The 15,503-nt window shown below is 42.7% G+C and overlaps 1 protein-coding gene across 4 annotated transcripts in view; it reads right to left on the minus strand.

Annotated features, from left to right (window-relative positions):
• Positions 1-6,088: 6,088 nt before the first annotated feature.
• The window catches only part of NFATC1 (nuclear factor of activated T cells 1), a 108,995-nt gene continuing 99,580 nt past the window's right edge, over positions 6,089-15,503 (minus strand). For all 4 annotated transcript variants that reach the window (XM_066323708.1, XM_066323699.1, XM_066323683.1 and 1 more), the window contains one exon: positions 6,089-7,556. In XM_066323708.1, the coding sequence (XP_066179805.1) occupies positions 7,554-7,556 (3 nt within the window). In that variant the 3' untranslated portion in view covers positions 6,089-7,553. The remainder of the gene's footprint in view (positions 7,557-15,503) is intronic.

Here is a 15,503-nt window from a genome sequence, read left to right on the forward strand (position 1 = left end):
GTAATCTGCATTGGGACTGAAACGCGTCAGCAGACGCGTGCACGGCGTCTGTTATCCCACACTTCACAACACTGGCTGTCAGGAAAGGAAACAGGGGCTTTGGGTCAACCACTGGACCAGCAGGTTGCATTGATGAGTGATGTGCTCTTCCTAGGCTTGACCACTCCTTCAGAGCTCAGATTGTGCACTTGAGTCACCAAAAATGCACATCCCTCAGCCACAAAATTCTTTTAAGGGCACAGTGTGTTATAGATGAAGTTATTTAACATTATTAGTCAATCAGTAACTCTTTAGACTTGTAAAGCTCATACATATCATGTGCAATGGAACCACAAACGTAACAATAATTTTCCATTATTATTTTTAGCACCAAGTGTTATTTTTTTAATTACTGTTTGGTACACACACAAATTTTAAAAAGGGTGGCGTAGACTAAACATTTTTTACTGGATCTAAGCCTTTATGAAGCTCTTTACTACAGAACAACCTGCTTCACAAACACATCCTGCTAATGCAGGGGTCCTGGCCCTCTTGGTCGCTGGCAGCAATACCAAGGGGCTGGCCTGCTAAAGGCAACATCCCCCTCTGCAAGCTGGAATCACTGCTAGAGATGCCTTGGCACCCTGTGCCTACAAACATTGCCAAATATCTCCGGTGCCTGCCAGCTGACACCTTCCACTAAACCAGGTAGCTCAGGGCCCCATCCAACCAGGCCTATAGCACTTCCAAGGATGAGGAACCCACAGCTTCTCTGGGCAACCTGTTCCAGTGCCTCATCACCATCACAGCAAAGAATTTCCTCCTAATAACAGGGAAGTTTGAGCCATCACTTGCCTTGAGGATTGCCCTGGGATGAGCCAGGTGCTTCACCACTGTGTTTCAGCAGGGGCAGAGTGCTCGAGAAGAGCAGCCTCCAAAGTGCTGTCTCATCCCTCTGGAATACTCCTTCACATTATATGGATTAAACCCTGAAATTACTGACTTTCTAATTTGTGAGTGAATTTTCTCATCTCACTTGCCTCTCTTGAAACTGGCTTTTTAAAGTGTCAGTGGCAATGTGCACTGTAGGGAAAACCGAACCAGGAACCCCTACACTGGTCTGAGTGTTTGTGTAGATGCTTCATTTTCATTTGCATGGCTGGGGTCACCAGTCATGGGAGGAGTTGCACCAGAGAACACCTGAAAAGACACAGTGCCTTCTTCTCCCAGGGGCACTTCCCTGATGAAAGAACTTCGCTCTTGAAGACAAGGTGGGACAGGGAAAGAGTGCTGGGGTTCACACCTCCTCTGCCCAGACCACACTGCTCAATTGGAAAGTTAAAGAAAATAGATGAGTTTTCATACACCCACCTCTGCAGACTCATCCTGCAAGTCAGGCAGAGTTTGTTCTCCCTCCTTCCCACACACTGCCTCTGCTGCTCAGCCTTAGCCCTGGAGCCCCTTCTCCCATCTCCCCCCCCCGCTACTGGGTGGAGAAGGCACCATAAACCCACTTTAATTGTTCTGACCAGCATGGTCTCCCTGGGGCACATCCCAGGGGTGCGCTGGCACCGGGTTTGTTTCCACAGGTGTGCTGAATTGTGGCTGTTCTCAGCCCACGCTCAGCCCCGGTGGGGCAGTGCAGCCAGGGCCCCGTGGGCTGTGCTGTGGTGGGTCTTCCCTCCCTGCCCAGCTGACAGTGCTGGCTGGGAAAGGCTGTGGCTCCTGCTGCCTTCACAAGAAGCTTGCTGCTGGAGCCATCATGATGTGCTGGCAGGGCGCATGGGGTTCAGCACCAGAGGAGTGGCTCTCCGTGTGTGAGGTGGGGGAAAAGCACAAGAGTAACTCATTATATACAACAAACGAACAAACGGTGTGGGCCTAATTTAGTGTCTGACCAGAGCTGATTTGTTTTGTAAAATAAAATGTAAAAGAAACCTGTGGTTTAAAAAAAAAAAAAAAAAAAAAAAAAAAGGAAAAGAAAGAAAGAAAGAAAGAAAAAGAGATTTCCATGAAGAGGAGAGCTGGATCAGCCCAGGCAGGAGCCCTGGAAAGGGTCCAGGGAGGCCGGAAAGATCCATGAGGAGTTTCCTGCAAAGAAACTGTTCAAGAAATTGGGCAGAGGCAGTGTACATGTGACGCCTGTGCGGCTCTGCCTGGGTGGAGGGGGAGCTGTTGTCTGGGAAAGGAGCCCATCCCGGAGATTTGGAGGGGAGCGAGTGGGAAAGAAGGTGCAGTCTGGATCAACCTGATCCAAAATAGTATGTGGTTTGTATTTTCTAAATAGAAAATTAAAGAAAAAAGGACCCCAAAAAAGTAAGTAGAGCAAATGATTTCATGTTGGAGGAAATGTAATTTTTCCTATTAAAAACCAAAACAAACCACACTAGAAGACTCTCAGATTTTACAGTTAAAAGATTCGTGACATGCCCTGAAATATTTTCTGGCAAGGTCTCTCCTCCCTGCTAGTACCATGAAGCTGGTGTTATTGGAATGTCCCCCAGCTGGATGGGAACACCATCACACTGAGTTTTGGGACCCCACACCACGTGTGTTCTTGGAGGTTTTGCAGCTTTGCGACCAGTACCCACTGGCGGTGTTTGCTTTGTTACTCTGGACCCGAAAGCTCTCCATCAGCAGCACTGGAAACAGGATGGGTCTGAGAGCCGAGTGCGAAACTAATTCAGAAGAGGTGCTGGAAACTGACCCTGACAGCATCTTTGGAAACTCTTTCCCCAAGTTGAAAAAAAAAAAAAAGGGATTTCCTAAAATGACTGAAAAGGAATTTGCCACATCTGCAAAGAGTGGCTTGTGGGTCATCTGTCCCTGACAGTAGCTAAGGAAGCACTACATTCAGCAACTTTTCCATTTATATGACAGCTGCTAATGTGCCCATGGGTGATGGCAAGTTCCAGGTACATTACCAGTTGTCTTAAATCCTGAAGACACAACTGTTTGAATTGTTAAAGCTCTGCAAGTTTGCACAGTACAAAAAGACAGTCCCTTTGGCCAAGAAAAAGCTAGTTTTGGATTCAAGGACAACCTGAAATTAAAGCCAACAGTTTGAGAATCTGTAACTGATCTGCTCAGAACAAATTATTTGGCTACCTGAAGAGAATCAAAACATTTTTATTTTTTGGAAAGAGGTGCAAAGAAGAAAAATATTAACTTGTTGAGAAAGAAGAAATTGTATGGGCAAACTAAAAGAGGCAAGAGCTTGACCTCCATGTTGGGCAAGTGTGTGCAAAGGTGGAGAAGAGAGGACTCAGACTGATGAACAATACAATCACTGCTTATGACATAAAATTAGGCTCTATGTTTGAAAAAGAGCTACAGGAACTAAAATGATTTTATGCCATTGGCCTTAACACTCCTCTGTAATGTACTTGATGAGGGGGATTTAATTTTATTTTTACTGACACAAATTCAATGGATTTACAGTGATGAATGCAATAAAATTATACACACGATGAAGGAAAGCTTAGCTTCAAGGCAGTAGAACTCTGTCCAAGAAATTTAACTCCTTGAAATTTGCCATTTTCAGCTGGAAAGAAAAAATGTCAAAGGCAAGACTCCAGCAAGGCTATTTAATCAAACAGCACCAAATGGATGTGTGGGATTCAGCTTCTGCTTTGGTTGTGAATGAAAGTAGCCAGTTAGGAGTTTGCTGAAGGCTATTTTTGCCTGGAGAAATCTAGTCAAGATATGGTTAATGTGCTTGGGTCTTCTGTGCTTTGAGTGAAGGATGTGTGGAAATGGGAGGGAAAGGAAGCTCACAGGAGGCCAGGTAACACAATGATTGAAGTACATTGCTTGAATGAATTCAGTTTGTGACATTTTGCTGTGATGCAAAATGTCATGGTCTTCAGGAGGATTTGTGACTGAGTTTTCAGTATTTTCCTTTTTCCAGGAACCTCACCAACAATACAGCTCATGCTGTCCATGAGGCATAAATATCACTATTTCCACCCTCCAGACTGGGAAGCAGAGAAAGAGTTTTTTGACTATTCTCTGAAGAGCTGGGCCTTATCTGAGTTTGGATGAGCTTGGAGCAGCTGCCTCTCCTTAAACGGCCAGGGGTTGAGTACCAGCCCCAGGGAAGCCAGGTGTGATGGACTGGGAAGGCTGTGACACCTCATACTTACAGGAAGAGAAACCTAAGGCAGACAAAGGTCTATCAAAAAGACTTCTAGGTGTATTTGTGTCTCCTTCTCCTTGAGGAATTTTTGGATGGTTTTTAAGTGCTTATGCAAACTCAGACTTCTGTGGTAGGCATGCTTGTATACTTTTCAACTTGCCTTTGGTCATGAAAAATTGCAGCAGCTCAGGTTTTCTCAGCATTTTGTGGCCCATCAGGTGTCAGATGTTGGTACCTACAGAGGCACCACCTGATGAGCTGATAGAAGCCCAGAGCTGTGTTCAGCCCAGCTTTGACTAAGCTGACACCCTCCTGTCACCCCTTCTCCTCTGGGGCAGGGCACTGAGGAGGTTCAGGGAGCAGGACACATCACACAGATCAGATCCATCGATCACATCATAGGCAGCTAGGGGCCAGAGATCCCCTCCTGCCAGCCCATGGCCAGCCCTACTCTCTCAGGGCTACCGAAGCCTCCAGTCTAACAAAATGTCTCTTATATCTACTGCATTGAAGGCTACAGATCCCAAGCCTACCCTTAGCAACCCACATGTTTCAGAAATAGTTCCAGGGAGGGCAAAAGAAACTGTTATCCAAGCAATGCACACAGATGCCAAGTACTTTGTTGCATGATTAGTAAGATAGCTTGTTTCACCACTTAAAATTCATCCAAAGGGCTCTTTTTAATAGTGAGAATATCCCTGGCAAAGGTATTTTTGAACATACCTATGCTCCAAGTTCAGAGTGTTGTGGCTATTTGGTTTTGCATTGTTTTCAAAAAGGTTGATGAGAACCATTTTCCTAAACTGACAGTAACAACCATACAAAGATGCAACAACCATACAAGGTACAACAACCAGAAACAAGATAGCAATCTCATACAGAAAATATTTCTGCTTTTGTTTTTATTTTATGAATACATATACAACAGACACATAATCCTCCATTATCCAGGCTTAAAAGTAACAGGTTGGGGTATTCTTTTTTTTTTTTTTCCAAAATAGCTTAAAGAGGAAAATAAAAACCAGAATGAAGGAGCTGCAACACAGCCAAACCATACATTTGAAAACTTTGCTAAAATTTCTGCTGAAATGTGCCTTTGTGTGTTGCGTGTGCATTGTCCCACATGGTTAAAGCCTCACCCAAAATATTTAGTATATGAATTAAAAAATGCTTTGGCATAATCAAGAGATTCCTCCATGCAGAGTCTATTGACATTTCTGAAATAATGAGAGAATAAAATCTGAGGATTATATCATATATCATTTCCTCTTCTTGGGAGCAATGTCTTTAAATGCAGTGGGGACGTGAAGAGGAGTCTGTTGACAAGAGACTTTGTTTCCATACCAAGATGGTTATATTAGCGGGATGCAAGCAGCTTCATATAGAAGAGATAGAGAGATATATGTATATAATGTAAAAATGCTGTTTTATATGAGAAAAGAAGATTTTTCAAGATAACATAAAATGAACCACTCTAAGACTAGCTTCCAGCAAAACATTTTGCTTTATTAGTTCTATTTTCTAGCTACAAGTCAAGCTGACATCTGTCGAGCTTTTTAACTTTTCATATGGCAGTCTATAAGAAACGTTTCATGCAAGGTCTACAAGGCTAAATACAGGGTAAATAATTTGGATTAAACAGATGAGGAATAACACTATTGTAAGGACCAGTAACATCATATTATGTACATAAAGCCATATTATATTCTCATGTCTTCACAGTAATGTGCAAATGTGACAAATATGGCTTTCATTTTTTTTCCCTAAAGAAAGTAAGACATAATTATACAGAAGAATATTTTAAAACACTTAGTTGGATTTCACCTTTTTGTGAAACCTGTTCAGTCTTCGTTGCATCAGGGTTAAGGAGCCACCCCAGCTCGGGGGTGTAGTTCAGGTGTGTTTCCAGGAGGGGGCACAGATTCCTAAGGCACAATATTAATGTTAAACATTTTTAATTTAGTCATGCTATTTTATTTTAGTTTTTTCCTTTTTTTTTTTTTTTTTTTTTTTTTTTTTTTTTTTGGTTATGTGAAGTAATAGGTGGTTGCTAGTTTTATACTAAGCAGTTGATTGTAAAAAATACAATGTTGAAGGCTACACTACATGCCTACCTGTAGCTCCAGGAACATTAGCTAATCTGAAAACACTATACAGCGCCGTATGTGAAACCAGGGTGGGTTTTTGGTAACATCCTTTTCCATACACGTAGCAGAGAGTTATAAGGCTTCTGCGGAATAATAATATTATGACTGAACAAATATTTTACACTCTTCCATAATGGTATTTACAGTTACTATAACTCATATTCTGACATTTGGTAAATAACGCATCTTGTATGCATCCTTCTTGCCTATCTAAAGTGCTTGCTTAACTGCGTGAGGAAAGAAAATGCATACCTGCTTTAGGTGCAACAAACCCTCAAAAAGAAGTAGCTGAAATATTTGCTGTGGATTTGAAATGCATTCTCAGAAATTGAAATTATTGCTAAATTCAGTGCCCTTACTAGGCAATCATCTATATTATTTGTCATATATAAATATATGCATATATACTAGTATGTATGTACATGCATACACATTCATCTATCATGTAAAAGATAGATTTCAATTTTTTGTCCATCAACCTTTTTTATTTTGTGCTATTCAACTCACTTGTGCTATGACAGAAGCCGGATCAAAATCAAAATCTTACCATGCTACTACTACCAACCCTATGATTCATTAGTACGTAATAAAGGCAATATGCAAAAGAAAGCTGAGATGATGACGAATCATGAGGCTTTTGAAATGCACTAAGAATAAGGCAATAGGCTGTACATTACAGCAGAGGAAAAGCTGAGGAAATTCTGGAATTCATAAACGTGTCTTACTGGAGTTGGGATTGCTCTCCCTACTCTGCTGCAGAGTCCTATGCTTTTTTACAGTATCACTCTACAGAATTCAAGCTCTAGAGCTTCTGCACCTACCAACACTTTCAATGGTAGTGAATTCAAAGCTTATTAAAAATGCCCTGATGCCACAACCTGGTAAAATAAGGCACTTCCAGGGCTGTATTCCAGCGGTGCCATGTCAAAAGGATTAGCAACAGGAAGAAGTGCTCAGATTTTGCTGAGTTTCCTAGTTTTGTCCCATGAAATGCGCCGTCTTGGAGTGTACTCCCTCTTCTCTCTTTTGAGATGATTTTCTTTAAAAAAAGCTGTTTCATCAGTTGAAGTTGAGGAGCTACTTCTTTGTAAGCAAGAGGTAAATCTTCAGTTCCCGACATTCATTAAGGTGGAAGATCAGAGTGGTACCAGACAATGTCTTCAGTTCATTCGGCATCTCCCGACTCGAGGTGACATGCCAGCCAAGTCAAAAGTGTGTTTCATACCAGGCCCACACTGAAAGCTATGAGTGGACATTGGTACTGGAAAGGTCATTCCTTATAATTTCATTTACTGCAAAGAAAGAAGACAAGAAAAGGAATTGATTAGCATCCCGCTGCTGCAGGCAGCTGTCCTCAGTCCACAACCCCCCAAACTCGCACTTGTTCCTTGACAGCTTCAGTACAGCTCTGAACAGTAAGTGTGACATCATCAGGTAGCTTGGACAGGCTGATCACAGTGCAAAACCAGCAGCATTAACCAAAGTTATTAACATGCTAAATACCATGTAAAACCAGGCATCACAAAACCAGCAGCATCCTGGATCCTTGATTGCATCAAACATACTTAGCATTTTGAATTAGTTACAGATAAAACATTTCATTTGCTCTAGAATTGCCTCGGAAGCGTAAAGGCAGGAGGACCCCAGCAGATCGTAGAATAATCTACTCCTTCCATACAAAGAGGTGCTTGGAAAATATGTTAGCCATGGCAGGGACTGGTGGCAAAAGGCTGACAGTCATTGAACCCAGGTGCAGTGCCTAGATAGAATACAACTTCATATGCTGATTTTTTCCACTGTGGGTTGATACTGGGGGGAAGAAAAAAAAAAAAAAAAAAAAAAAAAAAAAAAAAAAAAAGAGAAAAAACTGCTGCATGCTTGCCCATTCCCTGGAGCTGGTAACATTTAAATATATACCCTCCCATCGTGGTGACCAACATATGTGGACATGCACTCTTCACTTCTATCCACACAAACAGATGAGAGAGACAAACAAGTTAAAAAAACTCCTCTGGCGAGCGTCAGAGAGAATAAACAAAGTCTGCTATCTCAGCATCAGCCAGTCAGACTGCATCTCCACTGATAAAGTGTTGTTTTCCTTATTCACAAGTCTTCTTTCTCTCTTTCCCCCCTCCCCTGAAGATCATCAAGCAATACAGTTTCCCACACTCCAATTATATCCATGTGATTTTTGGCAGATGGACAGGAAATGACTGAACCTGGCAAAGGTCATCGACAGTGGACTACACAACATCCCTTTTATTTCCATTCCACCTCCCTACAGCAACGGCCACCACCTGATTTACACAGAGATAGACAAAATGCCACCAACACGGCTATCACGGCTTCTGAGTTTCTCTGACATTGCCAGGACTGGGAAACACATGCCCACGTCATGGAAAAACCATGGAAAAGACTGCATTTTCCTTTCCTTGTGGGCTGCTCTTCACAGTAATCCAGATAACTTCATGTGTTTACTGGAAAAGACCAAGCCTGTGTAAAACCAGCTTCCTGAAGCAATTAGTTGGGTATGTTTGGTGTTGGTTTTTATGGCCTGTTTTTTTTTTCCCGCAGACCTATTGCCCACTTAGTAATTGCAGCACATGAATCAGTCAGGATTTGTGTCACAGGTCCTGGCCACCAAAACCAATTCTACCAATGGATACACACACCATACTTCAGAGAGGAAATATCAGTTGCATTTGTAACTACCTATTTACAGCAGCAAATTAGGAAGTATGGAAATAAGCTGAGAAAAGACAAAGTAGTTCTTCCTCCTGAGACTGCCGTGGAGTTCATCTTTAATATTATGGAACAGCAAAAACGAATTCAAGCAGCAAGCCCAGCACTGAGGCAAAGACTCCTCTGCATGCATCCAAACCCAGCCAGAAGTGCTGCCCCATTTATATGTGGCCAGACTCCAGGAGACCTTTAGGGACTGAGTCTCTGCCTTGAGTGCAAACAGCATACTTCTGTGGGATGATTCTGCGACGATGCTTTTGTAAAGACTGCTTCCATAATAAACTTCTGAAGGCACTCTGGGGTCTGCAGCAAAACCACACAGTGATACCTTCATGTTTTATGTGGCAATGAAAATAAATCCTCCTACCAGCCAGGCAGCATCATAGTTTTGCTAACCTTCCCTCAAAGCTTCTGTTAAATCAAATAAAATTAAAATACCAGTCAGGGCTACCCTCACTCTTTTTACAGTCACTTAGTGCTTAGAAGGGTTAAATAATAAGTCTTCACAGTGCTTCTGTAAAATGTGAACATAAACATCACTGGTATTGCATGGGGACAGGCAGGTGGAAATGTGAAGGGTCTCTCCATCTCAGTCAGGATTAGCACCAAGGCATCTCAAAACTCTGACTTAATGCTGTAGCACTTGCTGAGTTACTCTTGCTTGACTCTCTCAGTACAACTTTCAAAAGCAACAGCCTCAGCCTGCCAGCTCACACTTTCCCCTATTAAAGCATGTAGTAAAGGTATTTTGGAAGCAACTTGATGACATAAGCCAAAGGTCCATCTCCAAAATCAGCTTAGGCACTCAAGAGGCTGCCCCTTCCAGTCACTCCAGGTACCCTCAGCTGATCTTCTGTCCCTTGAGGGCTGTAGGACACATGCCTTACTCCAGATATGAGACAACTTTTCCTTTCATCTGGGAGCCCACCTGCCTTGGCTTAGGCCATGAGACCACAGTGCTCACTGAGTCACACTCTCTCCATCTTTCCACAGCCAAATCAACTTGTCCCCAGCTGAAATTATTCACATTTTGTTATTGACTCACAGCAGTGTATTGCTTGTTTTTATTTTATATTACTTTCTTAAGATAAGTGGACTTCTGCTACCTTGATGAGTAAGCCTGGCATTCTCATGCAACTACATGTGCAGCTGTTCAACAACAGTCAATAGACAACATCACCATGGACTTGGGAGACAGCTAAACCTCAGCCCAAGTGCATCCATTGCCCCTGGACGTCACAACCAAATGGGGCCAAAACCACCAGAGAGGACACTCAACATCTCTCTCCTTCACAGTGGTCTGTGGACAGTGTGGCTTGCACACAGTTCTCTTTATTTCACTTGTTCTTTCCCCTTTACCCACTACAGTGTCAAAAATGCCAAAATATTCCCAATAATGCAGTGGAAAAAACCTGCAGAGAAGGACAAGGGTGCATGCAAAAGGCCCAGGTGGGTGGAATACAGCTGATCTGGTGGGCAGCACAGCTGATCTTGCAGCTAGACCACTAGCAGAGGTGAAAGGGGAAGTGTGATTTGAGTGGGCTTTCCCTCACTGCCTGCCAAGACACCTGAGGCTGCAAGGAAAACCCTCTGGTGGGTGGGAATGGGGGAAAACCAGGAGGCAAGTGTGCTGGGTTTGGCTAGAAGCAGGCTCCCCACCACCCTCAACTGCACGGTCCAGCACTCCCATGAAGACTATCCACATTTTTAATTTCTGATTTCTGGAAAATTTGCTTCCTTTTAATACTCTAAAACATGTTAACATTTTTGTTGCATGCTAGGAAATGTTTTACTTTGCATCAAATGGAATGTCTTGGAATGTTTTGTTTGATCCCAAACTAATTTTTCTTTTGTTTGGCAAGAAAGCATCAATATTCTTGTTGTAGGCTAACCCAAGACTGTCCTTCCCAACAGCAAACCAAACCTCTGTTACTGAAATATGGTTCTGCCGAAGCATCCTGTGTGCCCATCCACACCAGTGTTACAGCTACCACTACTGTCAGTTCTTAGGGAAAGAGAACAAGAACCAGTACACCTCCAGTGGTGACTTCTCTACTACACCTTTGCTCTGCTAGAGGACTTTGTGAGGCAGAGGTCTGCATCCTTGCTTCTAATGAACTTCGACGAACTTTCTTCCATTAAGTTTTCTAATAACCTTCTGAACCTGTTTTGGCCTTCACAGTTTCCTGTAGCAATGGGTTCTGCAGCATACGGATGTGAGGGTGGAAAAAGTATTTTTTTTCTGTTTTAAATTTGTTTCTTGTAAATTTAATGTTCCAAGTAAATGAGCTGACTGTTCCCAAGTTCACTATCTCCTTTGCCATCTATCCCTTTGGAATCCTCAGAATTCCACTTGGTCCTGTAGGACCACTGCAAAACTTCCCACAGAGGCAAGATCTGATCATGCAGATAAAGTAATTGGCATTTTTCTCCTGGCTCCCACATTTGTAACAAAATATTTATTATATAGCTAAGGAGAATCAGCTGGTTGCAGTCTTGAATGTTCAAGTTTTGACTTACAAACCTGCTACTATTACAAGAGGATTATGCCTGGTCCACAGAACAGCAGTATTCAGTGCAAGCAGTAGTTTGGCCCAATTTCATTCCTAAAGCAAATGCTTTGATTCCCCAGCTGCTTGGATATACATCCATTCATATCTGCAGTACCATTCCAGGAGTAGCTGGGTTTGGAATAAGCACAACATTCTTCAAAGAAAGGTTTCAATGGCTTTACACTCATTTTTAAAACAACATAGTCTGAGTACTAACAAAGAGCTATTTTATAACCCAGGCAGATGAGATCCAAATGATTACCCAGCTTGTTGGAGGCCCTACATAGAGCTTAGCAGCAGATGAGGGATAGCACGCAAAATGTTTCATCTTCAATGCCTAGAGTAGCACAGCACTTCCCTTAAAGCACCAGGTTGATCCCTATCAGACCAAACAACTGAGTACTATGATTTTACAGCACCTTTGTCATCAGATTTTTTTTCACTGTTTTTCTGCTGGCTTTGGGAGGGGAAGGCCACTGTCGCTTTCATAGCTAACACCTACAGTTCCCCACAATGCCTTCTCTCAACTGGTATTTTCCATTGTCATGTTCAGCTTTTCCACCGACAAAAAAGTCAAAAAATAATAATGCTGAGAAACGCAGGCAACATGTGACCTCTCTACCTGTCAAGGCTTTTGAAAGAGGAACCTTTCCTTTGCTAAACAGCAGATGCCACAGTAGCAGGATGTGGTGAGCTGTTACCCCACATTTTAGTTTAATAAGGAGTTTTTTCCTCTTGTATTTAATTTTGCTTTTAAATGCCCTTGCAATGGAAATTTCTGCTTTACTAATTAGCAAAATCAGTGTCATACCGATGAACCAGTTTGGGTTCCTGCATGGAACAGGACAACCAGATATATCTGTACAAATGTGGGTTCCATATATAGATGTGAACTTCATAGGAAATGTAATATTTTTAACATTTGGTGGCTGTACATGGATTCCATCAACCAGCAAAGCTTTAAACTTCTGCAGATTTCTTCTTTCCTTCCATCCAATTACTAACATGGATAACATTGTGACCTTCTGTTTTAATAAAATTCCTGTTCTTCTGAGACAAATTTCTGCCTACCAGCTCAGACACTGATCCTGCTCAGAGCAAAGAATTTACAAGGTCAGTGGTGCATGGAGTTTGAAGAGGGCACATGCACAGGGTTTTCTCAACTGGAGGGCTTTTTGGGATACAAATAAGAGAATCTGGAAGACTTCATACTCCTAAAGGTGGATGTATCCCAAAAGTCTGAAAAAATGGGAAGTGGGCTGAGAGCCATGGTCAAGCTCACAACTCTAAGGAGCTTAGTGTACAGTTTAGTGGGTGAATAGTATCAGTTTGAAAACATATCCCATCCCTTTTCACTTTGCAAGCAGTAACATTAAGTCTCCAGCTTCTGGCTGGGTGAAGTTGTTGTCTTGTCACACATGTGGAAGTCAAAGACCATTGTTCCCATGACTTCAATCCATGTCGGCAGGAGCCCAGAAAGGCTTGCGCAAGGAGACCGAGTAGCAGAAATCTAGGTTGTATTTACTGTTGTGTCCCTTTAGGATGCACTCTTCTTTTCCACAAGTGAGTTTTGTGGCTCTTCTTTCTACTCTTTTTTTAATAGACAGAGAGGTGTGATAAGAGTTTAGGCAAAAGGACACTCAGAGGTTTTGCACTGAGCTGACACCTTGTGATTCACATGCCCCTGTTGACTTGCAAATAGCAATGGCATCAATTCAGCTCCTTCAGGATGGTTTTTGGTTTCCTTATCAATGGAAAGTGCCACATGGCATGTCCCAAGACATCAAGGCATGCAGAGTCACATGACATTTCTATCCACAGCTGACTAACCAACCTTTGCTCATTTCTTCATGTCCACCTGCGTCTGCTGAGGACCACTGTCTCTAACAGGGAGCAGAACTGAATACAAGAGGCTGAGATGCCGTAATGCTTTCTTGATGAAAATGAACAAAAGCAGCCTGCCCTGACTGGTTCACACGGCGTGGAAAATACAAGTAATACCAGCTGCACCTTTCAAGCTATGTGTGTGGAAAACCTGCAGTAAATCACACTCCGATTCTGCCGTATCCGGACAATAACGCTTCATCTTTCGGAAGGGTGTAACTGCCCAAGAAGTACAATGCCATGACTGGAGACGTCATTTGGACAGTGGTCAGACTGCACAGCTTCTGTGTCAAAGCCTCCAGAAGGTCTGTGGAAGGTCAGAGAAACCTCCAGAAACAAGTAGCAGTCCTGAAAGCAAAACTGCCTTGGTTTGGCTCATTGTTTTGGCAGAACTCACTAGCTCAGGTCAAGCCTTACACGGGTACAATTGCTGCGACACCCAGGTCAGGGATCTCTCCATACAGCTCATTACACAGCGTGGATGTACCCACAAGTGCCCTGAATTTCTGCTGTCACTATTCAGCACACAAAGAGAGCTGGGGACACATAGCTCTGGAGTGACTATGTGAGTTTGATGCTGACACCATGCTACCTGTAGTAATGCTTTGTAGTATGATGTTCATTTTGCTGCCTATAATTATTGCCCTCGGATTTTTTCCACCAACAGTGATGCCATATCTTGCTCCATCAGGCTTCTGTGCTCTTGTACGCCCTTCTTTTAGATGAAATGCCACATATTAGAATCACTGAAGAGGAATTCAAAGTTGCAAATGAATGCAGAGGAAGCTGAAATACAGGAGGGAAGGTTTTTTTTTTTCTTATCTCCATGTAGAGATTTTATTCTAAGATAAAAATGGCTAAATATAGATGCATATAGTGACTTAAAAAATTAAGCTCCTAGTGTAAACCATCCCATGACTAAAATTCTACTTTTTTTTATGAGGGTACCTACTTTCTCACTATTAATAAGCATCACTACTTTTTGACATATGAAAGCTGCAAGAGACAACATAGAATTGTTACTCAAATCACAGAAAAAACCAGGTTTTTCTTACAGAAACTCTCTTCTCAAAGCTAGCTTTTCTCAAAGGATTGTCCTGTGAGTGAGGCAAAACATCAGAAAACAGTGATATAAACTCCTGAGGTGCCAGACTGTAATGCAAAACTATAGATCACATGAAAGCTTACTGAACTAAAAACCAAACAAAACAAGTCTTGTGAACCAGTGGAAAATATAACTTCACACGTTCCACAAAGAAGTCAGATCTTGTATTACCTCAGGTGTCCTGGATGTGCTTAAACCTTAAACTTATTTTTATCTGTTTAATCATAATAAGCCACTACCACAGGGCATGCTATTTTTGGAGACAGCGAATAGGACAGTGGAGCAAGTGAGTGACAGCAAGTAGCAGGTTTTAATAAAACATGATCCTCCCATAAGAACGTCACCTTGGCACGATGGAAGGCATTGTTGTGCATGACAGCCATTACCACGGAGTCATTTTCCTACCTGCTCTACCCTCTGCCTTATTTAGTTTTACAACCCCAAGTCTCCCAGGGCAGCTGCGCTGTGGAGGGCTAATGGGAAAGGTTCCGTGTAGTGTGATGACAGCACTGTGCGGCAGCAATTTAACTGGGGCTCTTGAATAGGTGCCCAGACTAAATGAGTCCCATCCTATCGCACCAAAATTTCTGGGTTTCGATTTTTTCATCCATCCCATATGCAGCCCTGGAAACGCCCTGCGTCTCTCGCTCTGCAAACGCTTAGGGCTGAATTCCCCGGCTGCTGGAAATTAGCGCAGGAATCGGCAGAGCTGCAGTGATTTCCAGCGCATTGGAGTCTAAACTTCAGCTTGTTTTTACTCTTAGTCTGAGGATGGCTGCACTCAATCTGATTTGCCCTTTTTACCAAAGAATCAGAGACATAAGAGAAATTTCAGGTAGCCCCCACTGAGGCTAACCTTGCCTGGGCAGATGGGGATTTGGGCTGTGCAGAGGCTGCAGGATCCGCCCTGGTATGCAAGCCTCATCTGACACACACATACACACATGTGTGAGGGT

Source organism: Sylvia atricapilla, chromosome 1 (genome assembly GCF_009819655.1).
Source record: "Sylvia atricapilla isolate bSylAtr1 chromosome 1, bSylAtr1.pri, whole genome shotgun sequence".
Lineage (NCBI taxonomy): Eukaryota > Metazoa > Chordata > Aves > Passeriformes > Sylviidae > Sylvia > Sylvia atricapilla.